At 42.6% G+C, this 21,631-nt stretch overlaps 1 protein-coding gene across 3 annotated transcripts in view; it reads right to left on the minus strand.

The window, feature by feature from the left end:
• The window catches only part of LOC112216475 (laminin subunit alpha-1-like), an 81,583-nt gene extending 64,282 nt beyond the window's left edge, over positions 1–17,301 (minus strand). For 2 of the 3 annotated variants that reach the window (XM_042298781.1, XM_042298783.1), the window contains exons 1-3: positions 10,023–10,278; positions 2,808–2,978; positions 2,490–2,602 (exon numbers count right to left, since the gene is read on the minus strand). In XM_042298781.1, the coding sequence (XP_042154715.1) occupies positions 2,490–2,602; positions 2,808–2,978; positions 10,023–10,086 (348 nt within the window). In that variant the 5' untranslated portion in view covers positions 10,087–10,278. Of the gene's footprint in view, positions 1–2,489; positions 2,603–2,807; positions 2,979–10,022; positions 10,279–17,225 lie in introns of those variants that run through there. The other variant, XM_042298782.1, reaches the window with a different exon arrangement.
• Between the last annotated feature and the right edge of the window lie 4,330 nt (positions 17,302–21,631).

The raw sequence follows: 21,631 nt of genomic DNA on the forward strand, positions 1-21,631 counted from the left end.
TAATCCCCAGAGATATACTGTGTGACTGCAGTTCAGTCTAGAGATCTGTGTGACTGCAGTTCAGTCTAATCCCCAGAGATATACTGTGTGACTGCAGTTCAGTCTAATCCCCAGAGATATACTGTGTGACTGCAGTTCAGTCTATTCCCCAGAGATATACTGTGTGACTGCAGTTCAGTCTATTCCCCAGATATGTACTGTGTGACTGCAGTTCAGTCTAATCCCCAGAGATATACTGTGTGACTGCAGTTCAGTCTAATCCCCAGAGATATACTGTGTGACTGCAGTTCAGTCTATTCCCCAGAGATATACTGTGTGACTGCAGTTCAGTCTAATCCCCAGAGATATACTGTGTGACTACAGTTCAGTCTAATCCCCAGAGATATACTGTGTGACTGCAGTTCAGTCTATTCCCCAGAGATATACTGTGTGACTGCAGTTCATCTAATCCCCAGAGATATACTGTGTGACTGCAGTTCAGTCTAATCCCCAGATATCTGTGTGACTGCAGTTCAGAGATATACTGTGTGACTGCAGTTCAGTCTAATCCCCAGAGATATACTGTGTGACTGCAGTTCAGTCTAATCCCCAGAGATATACTGTGTGACTGCAGTTCAGTCTAATCCCCAGAGATACTGTGTGACTGTGTGAGATGTACTGTGTGACTGCAGTTCAGTCTAATCCCCAGAGATATACTGTGTGACTGCAGTTCAGTCTATTCCCCAGAGATATACTGTGTGACTGCAGTTCAGTCTAATCCCCAGAGATATACTGTGTGACTGCAGTTCAGTCTAATCCCCAGAGATATACTGTGTGACTGCAGTTCAGTCTAATCCCCAGAGATATACTGTGTGACTGCAGTTCAGTCTATTCCCCAGAGATATACTGTGTGACTGCAGTTCAGTCTAATCCCCAGAGATATACTGTGTGACTGCAGTTCAGTCTATTCCCCAGATATGTACTGTGTGACTGCAGTTCAGTCTAATCCCCAGAGATATACTGTGTGACTACAGTTCATTCTAATCCCCAGAGATATACTGTGTGACTGCAGTTCAGTCTATTCCCCAGTGTGTATGTGTTGTTTTAAAACAAGGGAAATGATCCCTCGTGGGGACAAAAGATATTTTAAGCTTGGGGTTAGGTTGAGGGCTAGGTTACAATTAGAGTAAGGTAAGGGTAAGTGTTTAGTGGTAAGATTTATGGTTAGGAGTTTGGTTTAGGGTTACAGGTTAAGGTTAAGGTTAAGGTTAAGGTTTAGGTTTAGGAGTTAGGTAAAATAGGATTTTGAATGGAAATACATTTTAGGTCCCCAAGAAGATAGAAGAACATAACATGTGTGTGTGTGTATATGTGTGTATGTGTGTGTGTGTGTGTGTGTGTGTGTGTGTGTGTGTGTGTGTGTGTGTGTGTGTGTGTGTGAGTGTATGTGTGTGTGTGTATGTGAGAGTGTATGTGTGTGTGTGTATGTGTGTGTGTGTGTGTGTGTGTGTGTATGTGTGTGTGTGTGTGTGTGTATGTGTGTGTGTGTGTGTGTGTGTGTGTGTGTGTGTGTGTGTGTGTGTGTGTGTGTGTGTGTGTGAGTGTATGTGTGGCTCAGTGAAAGTGTGTCTTGTTTTGAGTGCCTGTTAAAAAATGATTTTAATAGTAGCTGGCTCAGCTCAGTCAACCCCACAAGGTGAAGGAGGGAGGGAGACAGACAGAGAAAGAGACAGAGAGATACTGTAGAAGACAGTGAGTGAGACGGAAAGAGTGGAGCAAGAGAGTGTGAGAAAGAAAGAAAGAAGAGGCAATAAAAAGAGACGGAGGGAGCGACAGGCCATCCAGGCAATAAATAGGACCTCCATTGCAGTAGTGGTCTAGCAGTGGCCTGTGACCAGTGGAGGCTGCTGAGGGGAGGACGGTTCATAATAATGGCTGGAATGGAGCATATGGAATGGAATCAACCATGTGATTTCCAGACGTTATTATGAACCGTCCTCCCCTCAGTAGCCTCCACTGCCTGTAACTGTGTACAAGCCATAGTGGAGTGTTGAGGAGACAGTGAGTGAGAGTGGAGGTAGGGTCTCACAGTGGTGGGGTTCAAGGGTGAGTTTCCTAATTGCTGAACTACACTCAGAAAAAAGGGTTCTGAAAGGGTTCTTTGGCTGTCCCCATAGGAGAACCTAGGTAGAACCCTTTTTGGTTCCAGGTAGAACTATTTTGGGTTCCATGAAAAAACCCTTTCCACAGAGGGTTCTACATGGAACCCAAAAGGGATTCTACATGAAACCAAAATAGTTCTACCTGGAACCAAAAAGGGTTCTTCAAAGGGTTCCTCTATGGGAACAGCTGAACAACTGTTTTAGGTTCTAGATAGCACCTATTTTCTAAGTGTACAGACCACAGACACACACTAACTAACTATTATCTGGGAATCATGTGACCGTGTGTGTGTGTTCACAGCCGTAGCAGCGTTAAACCAGTGACATTGCAGTCCTGGAGGTTCCTACCTGGTGTAAATCTAGTGTGAGGGTCACCCAGTGGAACTGTCTGCCATTTTTAATGCTGGGGCTTTGCCACCACCCGTTGGTGCCGTCAATGGCGTTGGTGATTGGATGTTGCTCTGCATAAAATCAAGAGAAAGCAATAAAATTAATGCCTGGAATCCACGCAAGAAGTACAGTATTACAGACAGATACTGTAACTCAAAGATAGTGGGACAGTAGAAAGTCAAACTGTCTGAAGCACTAGCCAGTAGACATAACAGAGTTAAACCACTGCTTCCCTCCCCTTCTCCGCCTTCGCCCAGAGGGCCCTAACTCCAGTACCTTTGGGGTTTTGACTCTGGGCATTACAGGTCCGACACTGGGAGTTGCGGATGCGTCGTCCTGGTACGTGTTCCACCAGTTTACAGTACATCTCTGGCTCAGGCTCTCCACAGGTGGCGTTGGTGGTGATCTCTGCATTACTGGCCAGGTTGAAGATGGCGGGGAAGAGACCTGGGGGAGACCCAGTAGGGTTTAAGACCATGACATCTACACACAGTACATGGTATGTTTACATACACACACACACACACACACACACCTTCAATTCACCCCCACAAAAGAGGAGTTGAATCGCTACCTTTCAACCCCTCCTTACCTCCCACCACCAATGCAGACCCATCCTCATAATTTCTCCTCTGTGTTCTGTCTGCAGGGCATGTCTTTGAGGAGCATGATTAATAACTACTTTATGCATGTTAACTAAAGCATAACAAATTATGCTTACACTGTTTATTAATAGTTAATAAACAAGCTGTTCATGAGCAGAACTTCATTCCAGACACAATTAAACCTTTCTGACAAGGGATCTTTACTGGCATTTCAAAGACATCAATACATCTCCTCTCTAAAATCTAAAACATATGTACGCTTCCCAGGAGAAGGTGGCCATTGTGAGCTTGGCCTACGACTTAATCCTATTGAATTGAATGGTCCCAAAGCATTCCGGAGAAAAGTGATGGTGAGGCCTTCAGAGGCCCTCCAGGAAACTGGAGTTGTTAGCCTAATGACATAGCAGCACTGAGACATCTGACCAGGCGAGTGGTAGACTGTCTCAGAGTCAGACCCACTGATCGGTAACGTGACAGTACAGTACGGTTCGGCAAGACAGTGTGAAATTGGTATGACTGACTGACTGACTGTCTGTCCATCTGTCTGCATGTCTGTCTGCCGTTCAGTGGCTGCTGATTTCTCATTGACAGAGAGGCTCGACCCCTGTGCTCTGTGGGCTGTAAAGAGGAAATGCAGGGAGAGTGGATTGGAAAGCAATTATTATTTTCGTGTTGACTATTTATTAGCTTGTTATAATGTTTTTAACAGCTTAAAAATTATTTTATTCAATATTAGAAACCATCCTGGTCTTGGTTTGTCATGAAAGAAACCTCAACCATGTTCTCTGACCACCAAACTCACAATGTTTTCCTTGTTTAAAAATCAATTGCGTTAATTGACTTTAAACATCAGAGCCAAATCTCAAATCCCGATGGATTTGATCCTGTGAAAGTGAAACCCAATCTTTCATATTTTGGCTCATGGTAGTCTTAATCCCGGAGAGGGTTATTTTACAGTACCTAGCTTTGACATGATCTAACCAGGTGCAAATAACTGTGGGAAGGCAAGTGACACAGTGACAGCCCGGGGGGATGTTATTGACACAGCAACTGGTTGTGGACAGGGACCATCAGTCAGGTCCTGGTATTTCATCAATAAATCACCACCTAGTCGTGATGTAACAGCACACTGCTAATCAGCGCTACTAAATGGCTGACTGGCACATAGTCAGAGACTGATGTCACCCATAGATGTGGTGATTTGTGGTCATTTCAGGCTTCTTACACCTATTTCCAGGGGCTCCTTTGCACTGGGGCTCCTTTGCACTGGGGCTCCTTTGCACTGGGGCTCCTTTGCACTGGGGCTCCTTTGCACTGGGGATGCTTTGCACTGGGGATGCTTTGCACTGGGGATGCTTTGCACTGGGGATGCTTTGCACTGGGGATGCTTTGCACTGGGGATACTTTGCACTGGGGATGCTTTGCACTGGGGATACTTTGCACTGGGGATACTTTGCACTGGGGATGCTTTGCACTGGGGCTCCTTTGCACTGGGGCTCCTTTGCACTGGGGATGCTTTGCACTGGGGCTCCTTTGCACTGGGGATGCTTTAATCATCTGTCTGCATCTGCCGACCAAATCTGGGCTCCATGGTGAACGCTTGCATGTGGCGGAAAATGAAATCAAAGCCAAACTAGCATCCTTGTCCTACTTGTCATTTTTATTTAATGATGGGCTTTAATATCCTCATGTCTTATTAGAGTTAACTGCAATATTAGCCCCATAATTATCTTCATCAGCTTATCTGACATCCTACATTATACAGCTTTTTGGACTAAACTGCTTGAGATGATGTGATGTGAACTAAATGGCTATATCCCCACACTTTAGCAACTACGGTGGATGCGTAACCAGGTCAGTGGGTACGGTGGGGCGGCAGGTAGCGTTGAGGTTAGAGCATTGGGCCAGTAACCAAAGGTTGCTGGTTTGAATTCTGGAGGCGACAAGGTGAACAAATCTGTCGCTCTACCCTTGAGTAAGGCACTTAACCCTAATTGCTCCAGGGGCGCTGTACAATGGCTTCCCTGGCTGTGACCCCACTCCCTGCGGGAGTATCATGTGGAGTTGGGATACCCCCCCCCAAAAAAAAATCCATTAAAGGACAAATATAAGCAGCCCTCAAATGATTATACAGCTCAGCTCATTAGTGTGAAAGGGACATCAGTCAGTCAGTGAGGCCTGGTCAATGTTTGGATAACAAGGCCCCGTGATTGACTGGCTTAGATCTGAGCAGGCCCCCAATGGTCAGAGGTCATCTCATCAGCCTTACCCAGGAGCGGCTTCTGCTGAATGGCTGCCATCTTTGGAATGCCACTGTCACTGAACACAAAAGACTAACATTTCAACAGTTCACTGGTAGATAGCATCTGGGTTGATAAGGTAAAAATGCTGTCCGTGGCTGAAGATGTTAGCCAGCTACCAGTTCAGCAGTTCAGGTCGCGTTACTCAACGCTCAGGGCACTCGGTTTAGCAAAGAATGTTGTGTAAATAGTGATGGTGAATTGATTAAACATTACAAATATTTTAACTGATCAATGCATTCTCTGTGTGGAACATATGAGTAAATAATATGTTTTAGTAAAACATAAATCTTAAGACAGGGAGTTTATGGGAAATGTCTTAATATTCTGAGTAAACCTCCCCCTCACAGTCAATAGTTTCGAAAACCCGACACAGTGACTATGGTCTGGTTTCATTGACTCACTCTTTTGGCAACTTTGAGAAGAAAAAAATAAGGAATTTGAGGTTATGATCATTTTCATGGCCAATGTACAGGGTCACCGAGCGGGGGGGTTGGCGCATATCAGACTCAAAAGAAACACATGGGTTTTCTCTGCAACTTCCCTATTTCCATTACACTTTATTATTATCATCAGTAGCATTTCATTGATATTATTCAAGTTATTATTACCTCTAAATATTAGTCTAGTATACAAATTAAGAAATGTCAGATTGGTGTGTATTGTCACGTTTTGGTATTGTGTCTGACTTGTACAGTGTGTATTGTCACGTTTTGGTATTGTGTCTGACTTGTACAGTGTGTATCGTCACGTTTTGGTATTGTGTCTGACTTGTACAGTGTGTATTGTCAGGTAACAAAGTTAGCACCACTTTGCCATAAAACATTTTGGTAGAAGGCAGTGTGGGGGGGGTCCATTTAGCATCTTCACCCTGCACCTGAGAGAAAGATGGATTTTCCACTGTGGGATTTTGACTTTAACCAAAGCCTACATGTCTTAGGCTATCATAGGCTATCAGACTCAAAAGAAACATGTGCAATTTCACTATTGCATCTGCCTACAGAGTAAGCCATTTATTTCAAATACTGACGCCTTGAAAATTGAGATGAGAGGTGATTACATTTATAATCCTTCTTTACTTCAAATAATTAGGCAGATCAGACCAAGCAGTCCCAGTAGTCAGATCAGCAGCAGTAAGGACAGTAGTTTCAGCCTACGAGGTTGATAATTTCCCTGAGGGAAAAGTGCTAGGGAACACACACCGCACCGAATGTTGATCTGCTGTTCATCTGCTGTTCATCTGCAATTCGTTGCTCCATGGCTCAAAAGCTGTCGTGTAATTGGAAAGTATTCAGACCCCTTGACTTTTTCATATTTTGATATGTTACAGCCTTATTCTAAAATGTATTAAATAATTTTTCCTCATCAATCTACACGCAAAACCCCTTAACGACAAACCGAAAACAGGTTTTTAGAATTTTTTGCTAATAATGAAAAATTTAAAAAATGAAATACCTTACTTACATAAGTATTTTGACCCTTTGCTATGAGACTCAAAATTGAGCTCAGGTGCATCCTGTTTCCATTGATCATCCTTAAATCATCCTTGATTTAGTCCACCTGTGGTAAATTCAATTGATTGGACATGATTTGGAAAGGCACACACCTGTCTATATAAGGTCCAAAAGTTGACAGTGCATGTCAGAGCAAAAACCAAGCCATGAGATCGAAGGAATTGTCTGTAGAGCTCAGAGGCAGGATTGTGTCAAGGCACAGATCTGGGGAAGGGTACCAAAACATTTCTGCAGCATTGAAGGTCCCCAAGTACACAGTGGCCTCCATCATTTTTAAATGGAAGAAGTTTGGATGTCACACCCTGACCTTAGAGAGCCGTTTTATTTCTCTATTTGGTTAGGTCAGGGTGTGATGTGGGGTGGGCATTCTAGGTTTTGTATTTCTAGGTTTTGGCCGAGTATGGTTCTCAATCAGGGACACCTGTCTATCGTTGTCTTTGATTGGGAACCATACTTAGGTAGCCCTTTTCCCTCCTTTCTTTGTGGGAAGTTAACTTTGTTTGTGGCACATAGCCCTTAAGCTTCACGGTTGTTTTGTATTGTTTATTGTTTTTGTCGGCGTCATCCTAAATAAAAGGAATATGGACGCTCACCACGCTGCGCTTTGGTCTAGTTCTTTCGACGGCCGTGACATTGGGACCACGAAGACTCTTCCTAGAGCTGGCCGCCCAGCCAAACTAAGCAATCGGGGAGAAGGGACTTGGTCAGGGAGGTGACCAAGAACCTAATGGTCGCTCTGACAGAGCTCCAGAGTTCCTCTGTGGAGATGGAAGAACCTTCCAGAAGGACAATCATCTCTGCAGCACTCCACCAATCAGGCCTTTTTGGTAGAGTGGCCAGATGGAAGCAACTCCTCAGTAAAAGGCACATAACAGCCCGCTTGGAGTTTGCCAAAAGGCACCTGAAGGACTCTCAGACTACGAGAAACAAGATTCTCTTGACTGATGAATCCAAGATTGAACTCTTTGGCCTGAATGCCAAGTGTCACGTCTGGAGGAAAGCTGGCACCATCCCTACGGTGAAGCATGATGGTGGCAGCGTCATGCTGTGGGGATGTTTTTCAGTGGCTGGGACTGGGAGACTAGTCAGGATCAAGGGAAAGATGAAGTACAGAGAGATACTTAATGAAAACCTGCTCCAGGGCTCTCAGGACCTCAGATTGGAGTGAAGGTTCACCTTCCAACAGGACAATGACCCTAAGCACATAGCCAAGACAATGCAGGAGTGGCTTTGGGACAAGTCTCTGAATGTCCTTGAGTGGCCCACTCAGAGCCCGGACTTGAACCCGATCGAACATCTCTGGAGAGACCTGAAAATAGCTGTGCAGGGACGCTCCCCATCCAACCTGACAGAGGTTGAGAGGATCTGCAGAGAAGAATGTAAGAAACTCCCCAAATACCGGTGTGCCAAGCTTGTAGAGTCACACCAAGACTCTAGGCTGTAATCATTGCCAAAGGTGCTTCAACCAAGTATTGAGTAAAGGGTTTGAATACTTATGTAAATGTGAAATTTCAGTTGTTTTTTTATTGTACATTTGCAAAAATATCTAAAAACCTGTTTTTGCTTTGTCATTATGGGGTATTGTGTGTAGATTGATAAGGGGGAAACAACTATTTACTCCATTTTAGAATAAGGCTATAATGTAACAAAATGTGAAAAAAGTAAAGGGGTCTGAATACTTCCCGAATGCACTGTACCCATCCATCATCTTTGCTATAGCCAAAGATGATCTGTTGCTCAGTGACTGGTGAACTTTACAGGTGTTTCTGATTAATAATCAATGCCATGATGGTGGGTGGTACCATTCAAATAAAACCCAGCCCTAAAACGAAACGTAGGATAAAAATAATTTACACCTAATTTCATAGGAAAAGACAAGGCATCGGTACGAATTTGCACGAAGCGGGCAGTTCGGGTTTGTCACTTCAAGCCCAAGTATATCATACTTTGACTAAAACAATGACTGATTGACTTACATTGTTGTGCAACACCACGGGTAAGCTCTGGCCATCGTCTTTTAGTTTGAAAAACTGGTGTGGGCATTTAATTAGGGTCAAATTTGAACAATTATTCGTACAGTAATTAACTACAGATAAACATGCAATTAACTTGATTTTAAAAAATGTATCATTTGACAGCCCAATAATTTAATATATGTAATTGTGGCATATGAAGATCCCCAACATGGTTATGCCAACAAGTATAGGTAGAAGCTTCTCCAATTACGTTTGAGAAGAAGCCTCTTACAAGCAAGCCAGTATTCAGTATTCAAGCATATCAATTAAATTAAAAGTGTTCCTTAAATGTATTGAATTGAATGGGGGGACAAGTTACACAGCACATCAACATCTGATCTTGATTCCAATGTAATGTAAAAAAAGATATTTTAAAAAAGGAGAGGAGACATGTAATGAAAGTTGGTCTATTTGAAGCCTAAAATCTACACCTCAAACATTTTCTACTGATGATTGTTGTTACAATTAGAGGAATTAAATTGGGCCTTGAGGCGACCCTAGCATGTTAGCGTGACTGTGCTTTGGAGAAAGAGGCGTCAGCAATTGTAAATCATTTCAATGACAATGGCCCGGAATTTCTCTCAAGGTGAGAACTAATAACGGTTTAACAAAGTAACTATCATGTAGATTGGCCAGTGATATTAGTTTCCTGGTGATGCAACTGGTTGTATTAAAACTGGATAGCATCGTTTGTAATAACTTAGAATCCTCCTGTTTGTAATTGTAAATTAATGGCTGAATTATTGTCTGCAATTTCAACACCAACACACCTATTACTTTTCACTCAATTTATGCAATACATATTAGGCTATTTCTGTTTTAAACTGGCAAATGTAAAGAACAGTAAAATAGTAATTACTCAAGATGCGTTCTATCAACAAAGATACATCTACTATTCCCTAATCTTCCACTTATGCTTTACATAAATTAAAGTGCATATCCCATACATTGCTTTAAGAATAAATAAATAAATAAATGCATTGCCTCGGACGCATTGAGACCTCGTGCTGAATGAGTGAAAATGCAGTCAATAGGAAAGAGATTATTTCCAGCTCACCTCTTTGCTGGCACTCCGCGGAGGATGCAGATAGCAGCACAATTGCACAGCATAAGAGCCTCATCTTTCACAACACATGTGGACTTCGGCATCTAATAAATGTCTCCAATATTAATTTAGGGATATATTTTCTAATGTTTTACAGGAATTTATAGCCTAAAGTTGTCATGCACATTCGTTTCGCCTATGGTCTCTCTCTGTCATCTGTTCAGCGTGTACCCCTCTTCCACTCTTCTCTCTCCCTTCACTCATTCAGCTAACTTTTGTCTCAACGTTTTTCCTTCGTCCCACTACAAAGTCCCTGGCTGGACCGCACCATTTGGTGATGAGTAGGGGGGGGTTGACCAAATTTGTCGAGATTTTATCATTGCTGCCTTTTACTCTCAACTACTCTTTACAAATTAAAATGGTTTTGACCTTTACAAACGTACACTGTTTTGTGTTTAATGATACTTTTATTTTAGAAAGGTTTAGAATAACAAAAACTTTGCACCAAATTTGAAACGGTTTAAAAAAAAAAAAATTAAATGAAGGCCACTTTTTTTATGTAGTCTACCTAGCAGCCTATAGTCTATTTGATGATTTAATTACGTCAACATCCTACATAAAATATATCATGCAGTTTGGATATTCAACTATGCTTCACAACTTAGCAAGCAGTCGTTGTAATTGGATTATTACACCAAATTGTACAACTTGTAAAAAAGTAGCCGTTTAACCTCTATACAAGCAGAGGTATACGCTGCGCGATTTACATAGCAGTAGCCTACAGTACACCAGATACTGTTATTCTGCTGATAATACACTAAAGTCCATGTAAATATTGAACCATGATTGTGATACTGGAATGGAAAGCGTAGGTGCCTTTTTCCATCAAAGTTATGCAGGGCATTCAATAATCACAACCAACTGTACTTAAACATTTAATACATGCCTATGAATGTATGAAACTTTGGAAACTTGTCTTCCAGACTAATTTCAACAAAGCAAAACAAAACGAAGTTATTTATACATGTGGATATCACAGCGAAAACAAAAGGAACATTTGATCCATTTACATCTTTCCAAAAAAAGTGTATTTTTAACCAATATTCAACTACTACTTTAAACTTTTCAATTACTATAGATGGCTTAGCTGACAACATCACAAAACCGATCTGTACTCTTCAATGGGGCAGAAGTCCTTGAGTTGTTGTCATTCAGCATGGCCTGCTACCAACAATAACAAGAAACAGCCATGTGGAGAATTTATAAGTGACTCCTGTCAGCTAAATTGAGTGTCATTATCTGGTCAGGAGTGTGTGTATACTGCCCTCTTGTGGATATAATGAAAATGGGTGGGAATGTTAAGGGCAACAGTACTGCAGCAATAGACTACTAAATCAACTATTCAAGTCTTAGCCACATTCAGATTCTATAATTACAGACCGCTCTTCCCATGAATGCATACCTGTCAGACTTGTATTCAATTATTTTTTGGGAAGGATCTCTATAATGTTTTAACGAGGCAAATTCCTCACCCTTTTTGTAGAATCAATGACTTTAGTGACTTTTTCCAGAAAGTCCCTTCCCAAGAAGAAAGGCCTTGCCATTGTACATGGCGATACCAGAGGACAGAGACATAATAGGCATGATTATTCATTGTACAGATCAAGTGAGGCTGCTGAGGGCGGAACGGCTCATAATAATGTCCGGAACGGAGCCAATGGAATGGCATCAAACACATGGAGACCATGTGTTTGATGTATTTGATTCCATTCCACTAATTCCAGTCATTACTACGACCCCATTCTCCCCAATTAAGGGACCACCAACCTCCTAAGGCATAGATTATCACATGTAATAATGTCCTATTTTACTTCTGTGCATAGACAATGAGTGACTAATAAGCCTGCAAAGCATGAACATACCCCTACGACAACACCTAATCCTGTAACTATTCCTGTAAACCAGGGCATCATATAATGGGTTGGCCTTTTATTGAACAACACAGGAGCAGCCAACACCAATATACTGTATGGTTACAGTTAAACACAGGTTAAATAAAAGAATACATTGTAACGTGAAACTCCCTTATAGAGTTAAGGCATCCAGTGATTTCAGTCTACGGATTTCACCAGGTTGTTTAGTATAACCAGGCTCCTCCTTGGTGGAGATACTAGGGGAACCAGATGGACCGTTTTAGGGATGCATGTTTTAACCAGACTGTTTAGTCTGTATCTGTATCTACAGCAGCTTCTGTCAGGGAGGAACTTATTAGGCCAGACTGAGGAAAGGTCATGGTAGCAGGTGTATATATAAATATGAGGAGCAATCAACATAACCCCTATTGACACAGACAGGACAGGACAGACAGGACGGGACAGGACAGGACAGGACAGGACAGATAGGACAGACATGACAGAGACAGGACAGGACGGGACAGGACAGACAGGACAGACAAGACAGACAGGACAGACAGGACAGACAGGACAGGACAGACAGGACAGAACAGACAGACAGGACAGGACAGGACAGGACAGACAGGACAGAACAGACAGACAGGACAGAACAGACAGGACAGAACAGACAGGACAGAACAGACAGGACAGACAGGACAGAACAGACAGGACAGGACAGGACAGGACAGGACAGAACAGACAGGACAGACAGACAGGACAGACATGACAGACAGACAGGACAGGACAGACAGGACAGACAGGACAGACAGGACAGACAGGACAGACAGGACAGACAGGACAGGACAGACAGGACAGGACAGGACAGACATGACAGAGACAGGACAGACAGGACAGGACAGGACAGACAGGACAGAACAGGACAGACAGGACAGGACAGGACAGACAGGACAGAACAGACAGGACAGGACAGAACAGGACAGGACAGAACAGACAGGACAGGACAGGACAGACAGGACAGACATGACAGAGACAGGACAGACAGGACAGAGAGACAGGACAGGAGACAGGACAGACAGGACAGACATGACAGAGACAGGACAGACAGGACAGAACAGACAGGACAGGACAGGACAGGACAGACAGGACAGACAGGACAGAACAGACAGGACAGGACAGGACAGACAGGACAGAACAGACAGGACAGACAGGACAGACATGACAGAGACAGGACAGACAGGACAGACAGGACAGAACAGACAGGACAGGACAAGACAGGACAGGACAGACAGGACAGACAGGACAGAGCAGACAAGACAGGACAGGACAGACAGGACAGAACAGGACAGAACAGACAAGACAGAACAGACAGGACAGACAGGACAGACAGGACAGAACAGACAGGACAGAACAGACAGGACAGGACAGACAGGACAGAACAGACAGGACAGAACAGACAGGACAGAACAGAACAGACAGAACAGACAGGACAGAACAGACAGAACAGACAGGACAGAACAGACAGGACAGAACAGACAGAACAGACAGGACAGGACAGGACAGACAGGACAGAACAGACAGGACAGAACAGACAGGACAGAACAGACAGGACAGAACAGACAGGACAGAACAGACAGGACAGAACAGGACAGACAGGACAGAACAGACAGGACAGAACAGACAGAACAGACAGGACAGACATGACAGAGACAGGACAGACAGACAGAACAGACAGGACAGGACAGGACAGGACAGAGACAGGACAGACAGATAGACAGGACAGACAGGACAGACAGGACAGACAGGACAGACATGACAGACAGGACAGACAGGACAGAGCAGACAAGACAGGACAGGACAGACAGGACAGACAGATAGACAGGACAAACATGACAGAGACAGGACAGACAGATAGACAGACAGACAGGACAGACATGACAGAGACAGGACAGACAGGACAGAGCAGACAGGACAGAGCAGACAGGACAGGACAGACAGATAGACAGGACAAACAAGACAGAGCAGACAGGACAGGACAGACAGATAGACAGGACAAACAAGACAGAGACAGGACAGACAGATAGACAGATAGACAGGACAAACAAGACAGAGACAGGACAGATAGACAGATAGACAGGACAGACAGACATAACTATTGGTTCTATTGTTAAAGGGATAAGGGATGGAAGCAGGTGTACTATATCATTGCTCCAACCAGAAGAGACATCTATGTTAGGACTTCAGGTCGTGGTCATCTACAAGCGACTGGAACATTCAGTTTATAAACAGCAGAAGGTCAGCGAGAGTCTGGATAGGCCTTATCTGTCACACAGATGAGATGGATAGAGGCATGCTCTGAAGACACATTATTATGCTGATATTAGAATAGCATTGTAGAATGCAGTTCAGAACCAATGGGTTACTGAGAATAACCCCTGTTACTTGGAAGTATTGTTATCTACAGTATCTATTGATACCAATACAATCATTTTTGTTGTTGTTTTCTCTTAGAGTTTGTCTAACTAAAATCATGTTATTGTAACTCATGTCCTCTAGTGGTAATCTAATCACCTGTCATCTCCTGTCTGTGTAACAGTATAGCTTCCGACCCTCTCCTCGCCCCTACCTGGGCTCGAACCAGGGACCCTCGGCACACATCAACAACTGGCAGAGCAAGGGTAACAACTACTTCAAGGTCTCAGAGCGAGTGACGTCACCCGATTGAAACGCTATTAGCGCGCACCACCGCTAACTAGCTAGCTATTTGACATGGGTTACATCTGGACTGCTGCAACTTGCTGTTAGATGGGCTCTCCTCTTGTGCCATCAAACAACGTATGGAGAATGCCACTGTCCGCCTGGTGTTCAACCTTCCCAAGTTCTCCCATGTCACCCTACTCCTCGGCACACTCCACTGGCTTCCAGTCGAAGCTCACATCCACTTCAAGGCCACGGTACTTGTCTACGGAGAAGCAAGAGGAACTGCCCCTCTCTATCTTCAGGTTATGTTTAAACCCTACACCCCAACCCAAGCACTTCATTCTGACACCTCTGGTCTCTTGGCTCTCCCACTCCTATGGGAGGGCAGCTCCCGCACAGACCAGTCAAAGCGCTTCTCTGTCCTGTGACCCCAATGGTGGAACCAGCTTCCCCTTGAAGCTAGGACAGCAGAGTCCCTGCCCATCTTCCGAAAACGTTTGAATCGCTACCTCTTCAGAGTATCTTAAATAATCCGCTTCCGCTTAAGAAACGTTTTGCAACCGAATTGGTGTAATGAATACCGCCCTCGTTTTCTTAACCCTGGTTGCTATAGTCCACTCACCTGCTGGTGTCCCAGGTCTTATTTAGTCTCTGAATTAAAGGGAAGAATGTGAAATAGCAGGGCTATAATGGTTTTATATATATATATATATATATATATATATACACTTTGTCCTCTGAAGAGGTGGCGGGCTTAAAATAAAAACATCTCCTTTCAAACACAACAGACAAATGCCTCATGAAATTACAATGAACACTTATAGTTTAGGTGAAAAGTCAAGTGTTTTAATTTCATTAAAAAGTAACCAGAAATATTTCTGAGACATACAGTACTCAACACTGAGACATACAGTACTCAACACTGAGACATACAGTACTCAACACTGAGACATACAGTACTCAACACTGATACATACAGTACTCAACACTGAGACATACAGTACTCAACACAGACATACAATACTCAACACTGATACATACAGTACTCAACACTGAGGCATACAGTACTCAGCACTGAGACATACAGTACTCAACACTGAGACATACAGTACTCAACACAGACATACAATACTCAACACTGAGACATACAGTACTCAGCACTGAGACATACAGTACTCAACACTGATACATACAGTACTCAATGCTAAGCATATAGTACTCAACACTGTGGCCTACAGTACTCAACACTAAGACATACAGTACTCAACACTGATACATACAGTACTCAATGCTAAGCATATAGTACTCAACACTGTGGCCTACAGTACTCAACACTAAGACATACAGTACTCAACACTGATACATACAGTACTCAATGCTAAGCATATAGTAGTCAACACTGTGGCCTACAGTACTCAACACTAAGACATACAGTACTCAATGCTAAGCATATAGTAGTCAACACTGTGGCCTACAGTACTCAACACTAAGACATATAGTACTCAACACTAAGACATATAGTACTCAACACTGAGACATATAGTACTCAACACTAAGACATATAGTACACAACACTGAGACATACAGTACTCAACACTGAGACATACAGTACTCAGCACTGAGACATACAGTGCTCAACACTATGGCCTACAGTACTCAACACCGATACATACAGTACTCAACACTGTGGCATACAGTACTCAACACTGAGACATACAGTACTCAACACTGATACATACAGTACTCAACACTGATACATACAGTACTCAACACTGTGGCATACAGTACTCAACACTGAGACATACAGAACTCAACACTGAGACATACAGTACTCAACACAGACATACAATACTCAACACTGAGACATACAGTACTCAGCACTGAGACATACAGTACTCAACACTGATACATACAGTACAGTACATATAGTACAACACTGTGGCCTACAGTACTCAACAGTAAGACATACAGTACTCAACACTGATACATACAGTACTCAATGCACTGTAGTCAACACTGTGGCCTACAGTACTCAACACTAAGACATACAGTACTCAATGCTACATATAGTAGTCAACACTGTGGCCTACAGTACTCAACACTAAGACATATAGTACTCAACACTAAGACATCAACACTGAGACATATAGTACTCAACACTAAGACATATAGTACACAACACTGAGACATACAGTACTCAACACTGAGACATACAGTACTCAGCACTGAGACATACAGTGCTCAACACTATGGCCTACAGTACTGGATACATACAGTACTCAACACTGTGGCATACAGTACTCAACACTGAGACATACAGTACTCAACACTGATACATACAGTACTCAACACTGATACATACAGTACTCAACACTGTGGCATACAGTACTCAACACTGAGACATACAGAACTCAACACTGAGACATACAGAAATCAAAACTGAGACATACAGTACTCAACACTGAGACATACAGTACTCAACACTGGGACATACAGAACTCAACACTGAGACATAGTACTCAGCACTGAGACATACAGAACTCAACACTGAGACATACAGAACTCAACACTGTAGCCTAGAACTGATACAGCTTACTATTATTACCTACTGACTTTGTCTTCAGTTTCCAGAGCAACTTGTTGATGTACTTTCCATGCGGCCTTGTCTCTTTCTATGTCCTGATTATGTTCCCTGAATGAATCTCCTGTACCAGGAATGGCCAGAGTCAGCTCTTCAGAGATTAGTAACTGAGAGGGCAAGATCCTAAGGCTATGGTGCAACTGCTTAGGTGACGCTAGGCCTCTCAAGGATCACACAGGGAACACATCGGCTGAGGTGTCATTTGCTTTCTTTAGCGGTTTGGACTCTTGCTGGACAGGTTTAAGGAAACGGTGAGTCCTCATTTCTAGGTTTGAGGGGGAAGTTGTTTTGAAGGAAATACACGGACCAAGATCAAACTATTTTCTCTGATCTGCTGCGCCATCTTGTGGTGATTTGGGATGATATGTTGCCTCTCTCCATGATGACATTCATTGAGCAGTGCTTGACAGCCATTGAACAACATGACTTTTAAAAGCTTAAGAACGGTCTATCCGACTCTTTTCTCTCTCCCTACCTCATCTTCTTTAGTGAAATCTAATCAAATCCGTCCCTACCCTAGCTCTGTCTCTGTCGGGGGGGTGCAATTAGAGAGAATCAGAGAGCCATAATGAGTCCGGCTGAGGCTAGGAGGCTACTCTTCCATCTCTTCCATTAGCCACAGAAGCAGCAGCTGAAGCCCATTTGCAGATCCTCACAGTTGGTACCATTACCCTGCTCTGATAGAAGTCCTGCCTGCCTGGCACGGGCACCAATCGACAGTCCGATGCTAATGGAATGGCACTAGGGCAGGAAGTGTGTGAGCAGAATGAGCCCAGGTACCTCAAGCCATACAATTCTGTGGCTAAAGTGACTGTTACAACCCCAGGAGCAAACGCTCTGTCTCATCTGAGAGATAACAATGTCTGTCAGGTCATTTATTTTAACCCTTATTTTACCAGGTAAGTTGACTGAGAACACATTCTCATTTACAGCAACAATCTAGAGAATAGTTACAGGGGATAAGAGATGAATGAACCAATTGGAAGCTGGGGATGATTAGATGTCCATGATAGTAATTTAGCCAGGACATGGGGTTAACACCACTACTCTTACAAAAAGTGCCATGGGATCTTCAGTGATCACAAAGAGTCAGGACACTAGTTCAACGTCCCATCCGAAAGACGGCACCCTACACAGGGAAATGTTCACAATCACCGCCCTGGGGCATTGAGTTATGTTTGGGGGGACCAGAGGAAAAGTGCCTCCGACTGGCCCTCCAACACCACTTCGGGCAGCATCTGGTCTTCCATGCAGGGACCAACCAGGACCAACCCTGCTTAGCTTCAGAGGCAAGACAGCAGTGGGATGCAGGGGGGTGAGATTATGGAAGTCTTGTGCAGAGAGACAGAGAGACAGTCAGAGAGAGAGAGAGATACATTTTCATTTGAGTCATTTAGCAGACGCTCTTATTCAGAGCAACTAACAGGAGCAGTTGGGGTTAAAGGGATACCTACTTGTATCTACTCTGCCAGAGTCAGATGAACTCCTGGATAACATTTTATGTCTCTGTGTCCAACATGAGCGAGCCAATGCTAACTAGCGTTAGCACAATTAATGGAAGTCTATGGGTATCTCCTAGCATGCAACTTCCTTCAAACCGCACACAGCGACATACAAATTCTATCCCTTAAATGCTTGCTCAAGGGCACATCAACAGATGTTTCACTTAGTCGGCTCTGGAATATGAACCATCAACCTTTCAGTTACTGGCCTAATGCTCTTAATCGCTAGGCTACCTGCTGCCTAGATAGATAGATAGATAGATAGATAGATAGATAGATAGATAGATAGATAGATAGATAGATAGATAGATAGATAGATAGATAGATAGATAGATAGATAGATAGATAGATAGATAGATAGATAGATAGATAGATAGATAGATAGATAGATACGCAGGCAGACAGACAGATAAACGGATAGGTAAGCAGGCTGGTAGACAGATAGGCAGGCAGACAGAGAGAGAGAGAGAGAGGCAGACAGATAGGAAGACAGACAGAGAAACAGATAGGCAGGCAGACAGATAAAAATATAGATAGGCAGGCAGACAGATAAGCAGTCAGACAGATAGATAGATAGATAGATAGATAGATAGATAGATAGATAGATAGATAGATAGATAGATAGATAGATAGATAGATAGATAGATAGATAGATAGATAGATAGATAGATAGATAGATAGATAGATAGATAGATAGATAGATAGATAGATAGATAGATAGGCAGACAGACACAAAGATAGATAGATAGATAGATAGATAGATAGATAGATAGATAGATAGATAGATAGATAGATAGATAGATAGATAGATAGATAGATAGATAGATAGATAGATAGATAGATAGATAGATAGATAGATAGATAGATAGATAGATAGATAGATAGATAGATAGATAGATAGATAGATAGATAGATAGATAGATAGCAGACAGACACAAATATAGATAGATAGATAGGCAGACAGACACAAATATAGATAGATAGATAGATAGATAGGCAGACAGACACAAATATAGATAGATAGATAGGCAGACAGACACAAATATAGATAGATAGATAGATAGATAGATAGGCAGACAGCAGACAGATAAACAGATAGATAGATAGATAGATAGATAGATAGATAGATAGATAGATAGACAGACACAAATATAGATAGATAGATAGGCAGACAGATAGATAGATAGATAGATAGATAGATAGATAGATAGATAGATAGATAGATAGATAGATAGATAGGCAGGCAGACAGATAAACATATAGGCAGGCAGACAGACAGATATAGTTTGAAGTTTACATACACTTAGGTTGGAGTCATTAATTGTCCTTTGACAGCTCTTTGGTCTTGGCCATAGTGGAGTTTGGGGTGTGACTGTTTGAGGTTGTGGACAGGTGTCTTTTATACTGATAACAAGTTCAAACAGGTACCATTAATACAGGTAACGAGTGGAGGACAGAGGAGCCTCTAAAAGAAGAAGTTACAGGTCTGTGAGAGCCAGAAATCTTGCTTGTTTTTAGGTGACCAAATACTTATTTTCCACCATAATTTGCAAATAAATTCATAAAAAATCCTACAATGTGATTTTCTGGATTTTTTTTCATATTTTGTCTGTCATAGTTGAACTATGATGAAAATTACAGGCCTCTCTCATCTTTTTAAGTGGGTGAACTTGCACAATTGGTGGCTGACTCACTGTATGCATAGTCACTTTAATTATACATTCATGTACATACTTCCTCAATTGGGCCGACCAACCAGTGCTCCCGCACATTGACTAACCGGGCTATCTGCACTGTGTCCCGCCACCCACCACCCGCCAGCCACTCTTTTACGCTACTGCTACTCTCTGTTCATCATCACTTTAACCATATCTAAATGTACATACTACCTCAATCAGCCTGACTAACCGGTGTCTGTATGTAGCCTCGCTACTTTTATAGCCTCGCTACTGTATATAGCCTGTCTTTTTACTGTTGTTTTATTTCTTTACTTACCTATTGTTCACCTAATACCTTTTTTGCACTATTGGTTAGAGCCTGTAAGTAAGCGTTTCACTGTAAGGTCTACAGCTGTATTCGGTGAACGTGATTTGATCATGTTGTGGTTGTGCTTTGCTGCAGGAGGGACTAGTGCACTTCACAAAATAGATAGCATCATGAGGTAGGAAAATTATGTGGATATATTGAAGCAACATCTCAAGACATCAGTCAGGAAGTTAAAGCTTGGTCGCAAATGGGTCTTCCAAATGTTCAATGACCCCAAGCATACTTCCAAAGTTGTGGCAAAATAATAAACATTTAATTTGATTGAAAGGCAATGCTATCAAATACTTATTGAGTGTGTGTAAACTTCTGACCCACTGGGAATGTGATGAAAGAAATAAAAGCTGAAATAAATCATTCTCTCTACTATTATTCTTACATTTCACATTCTTAAAATGAAGTGGTGGTCCTAACTGACCTAAGACAGGGAGTTTTTACTAGAATTAAATGTCAGGAATTGTGAAAAACTGAGTTTAAATGTATTTGGCTAAGGTGTGTGTAAACTTCCGACTTCAACTGTAGATAGGCAAGCAGGCAGGCAGAGAGAGAGAGAGAGGAATTCTATGTCATCAAAAGGAATATAAAGTTTGACATACCAATTAGGATCTGGCAAAAAAAATACTTGAATCAGCAATGTGATTGACCCAAACTTAAGGAAAGCTTTGACTATGTACAGACTCAGTGAGCATAGCCTTGCTATTGAGAAAAGCCACTGTAGGCAGACCTGGCTCTCAAGAGAAGTCAGGATATGTGCACACTGCCCACAAAATGAGTTGGAAACTGAGCTGCACTTCCTAACCTCCTGCCAATGTATAACCATATTAG

Source organism: Oncorhynchus tshawytscha, linkage group LG16, assembly GCF_018296145.1.
Source record: "Oncorhynchus tshawytscha isolate Ot180627B linkage group LG16, Otsh_v2.0, whole genome shotgun sequence".
Classification (NCBI taxonomy): Eukaryota; Metazoa; Chordata; class Actinopteri; order Salmoniformes; family Salmonidae; genus Oncorhynchus; species Oncorhynchus tshawytscha.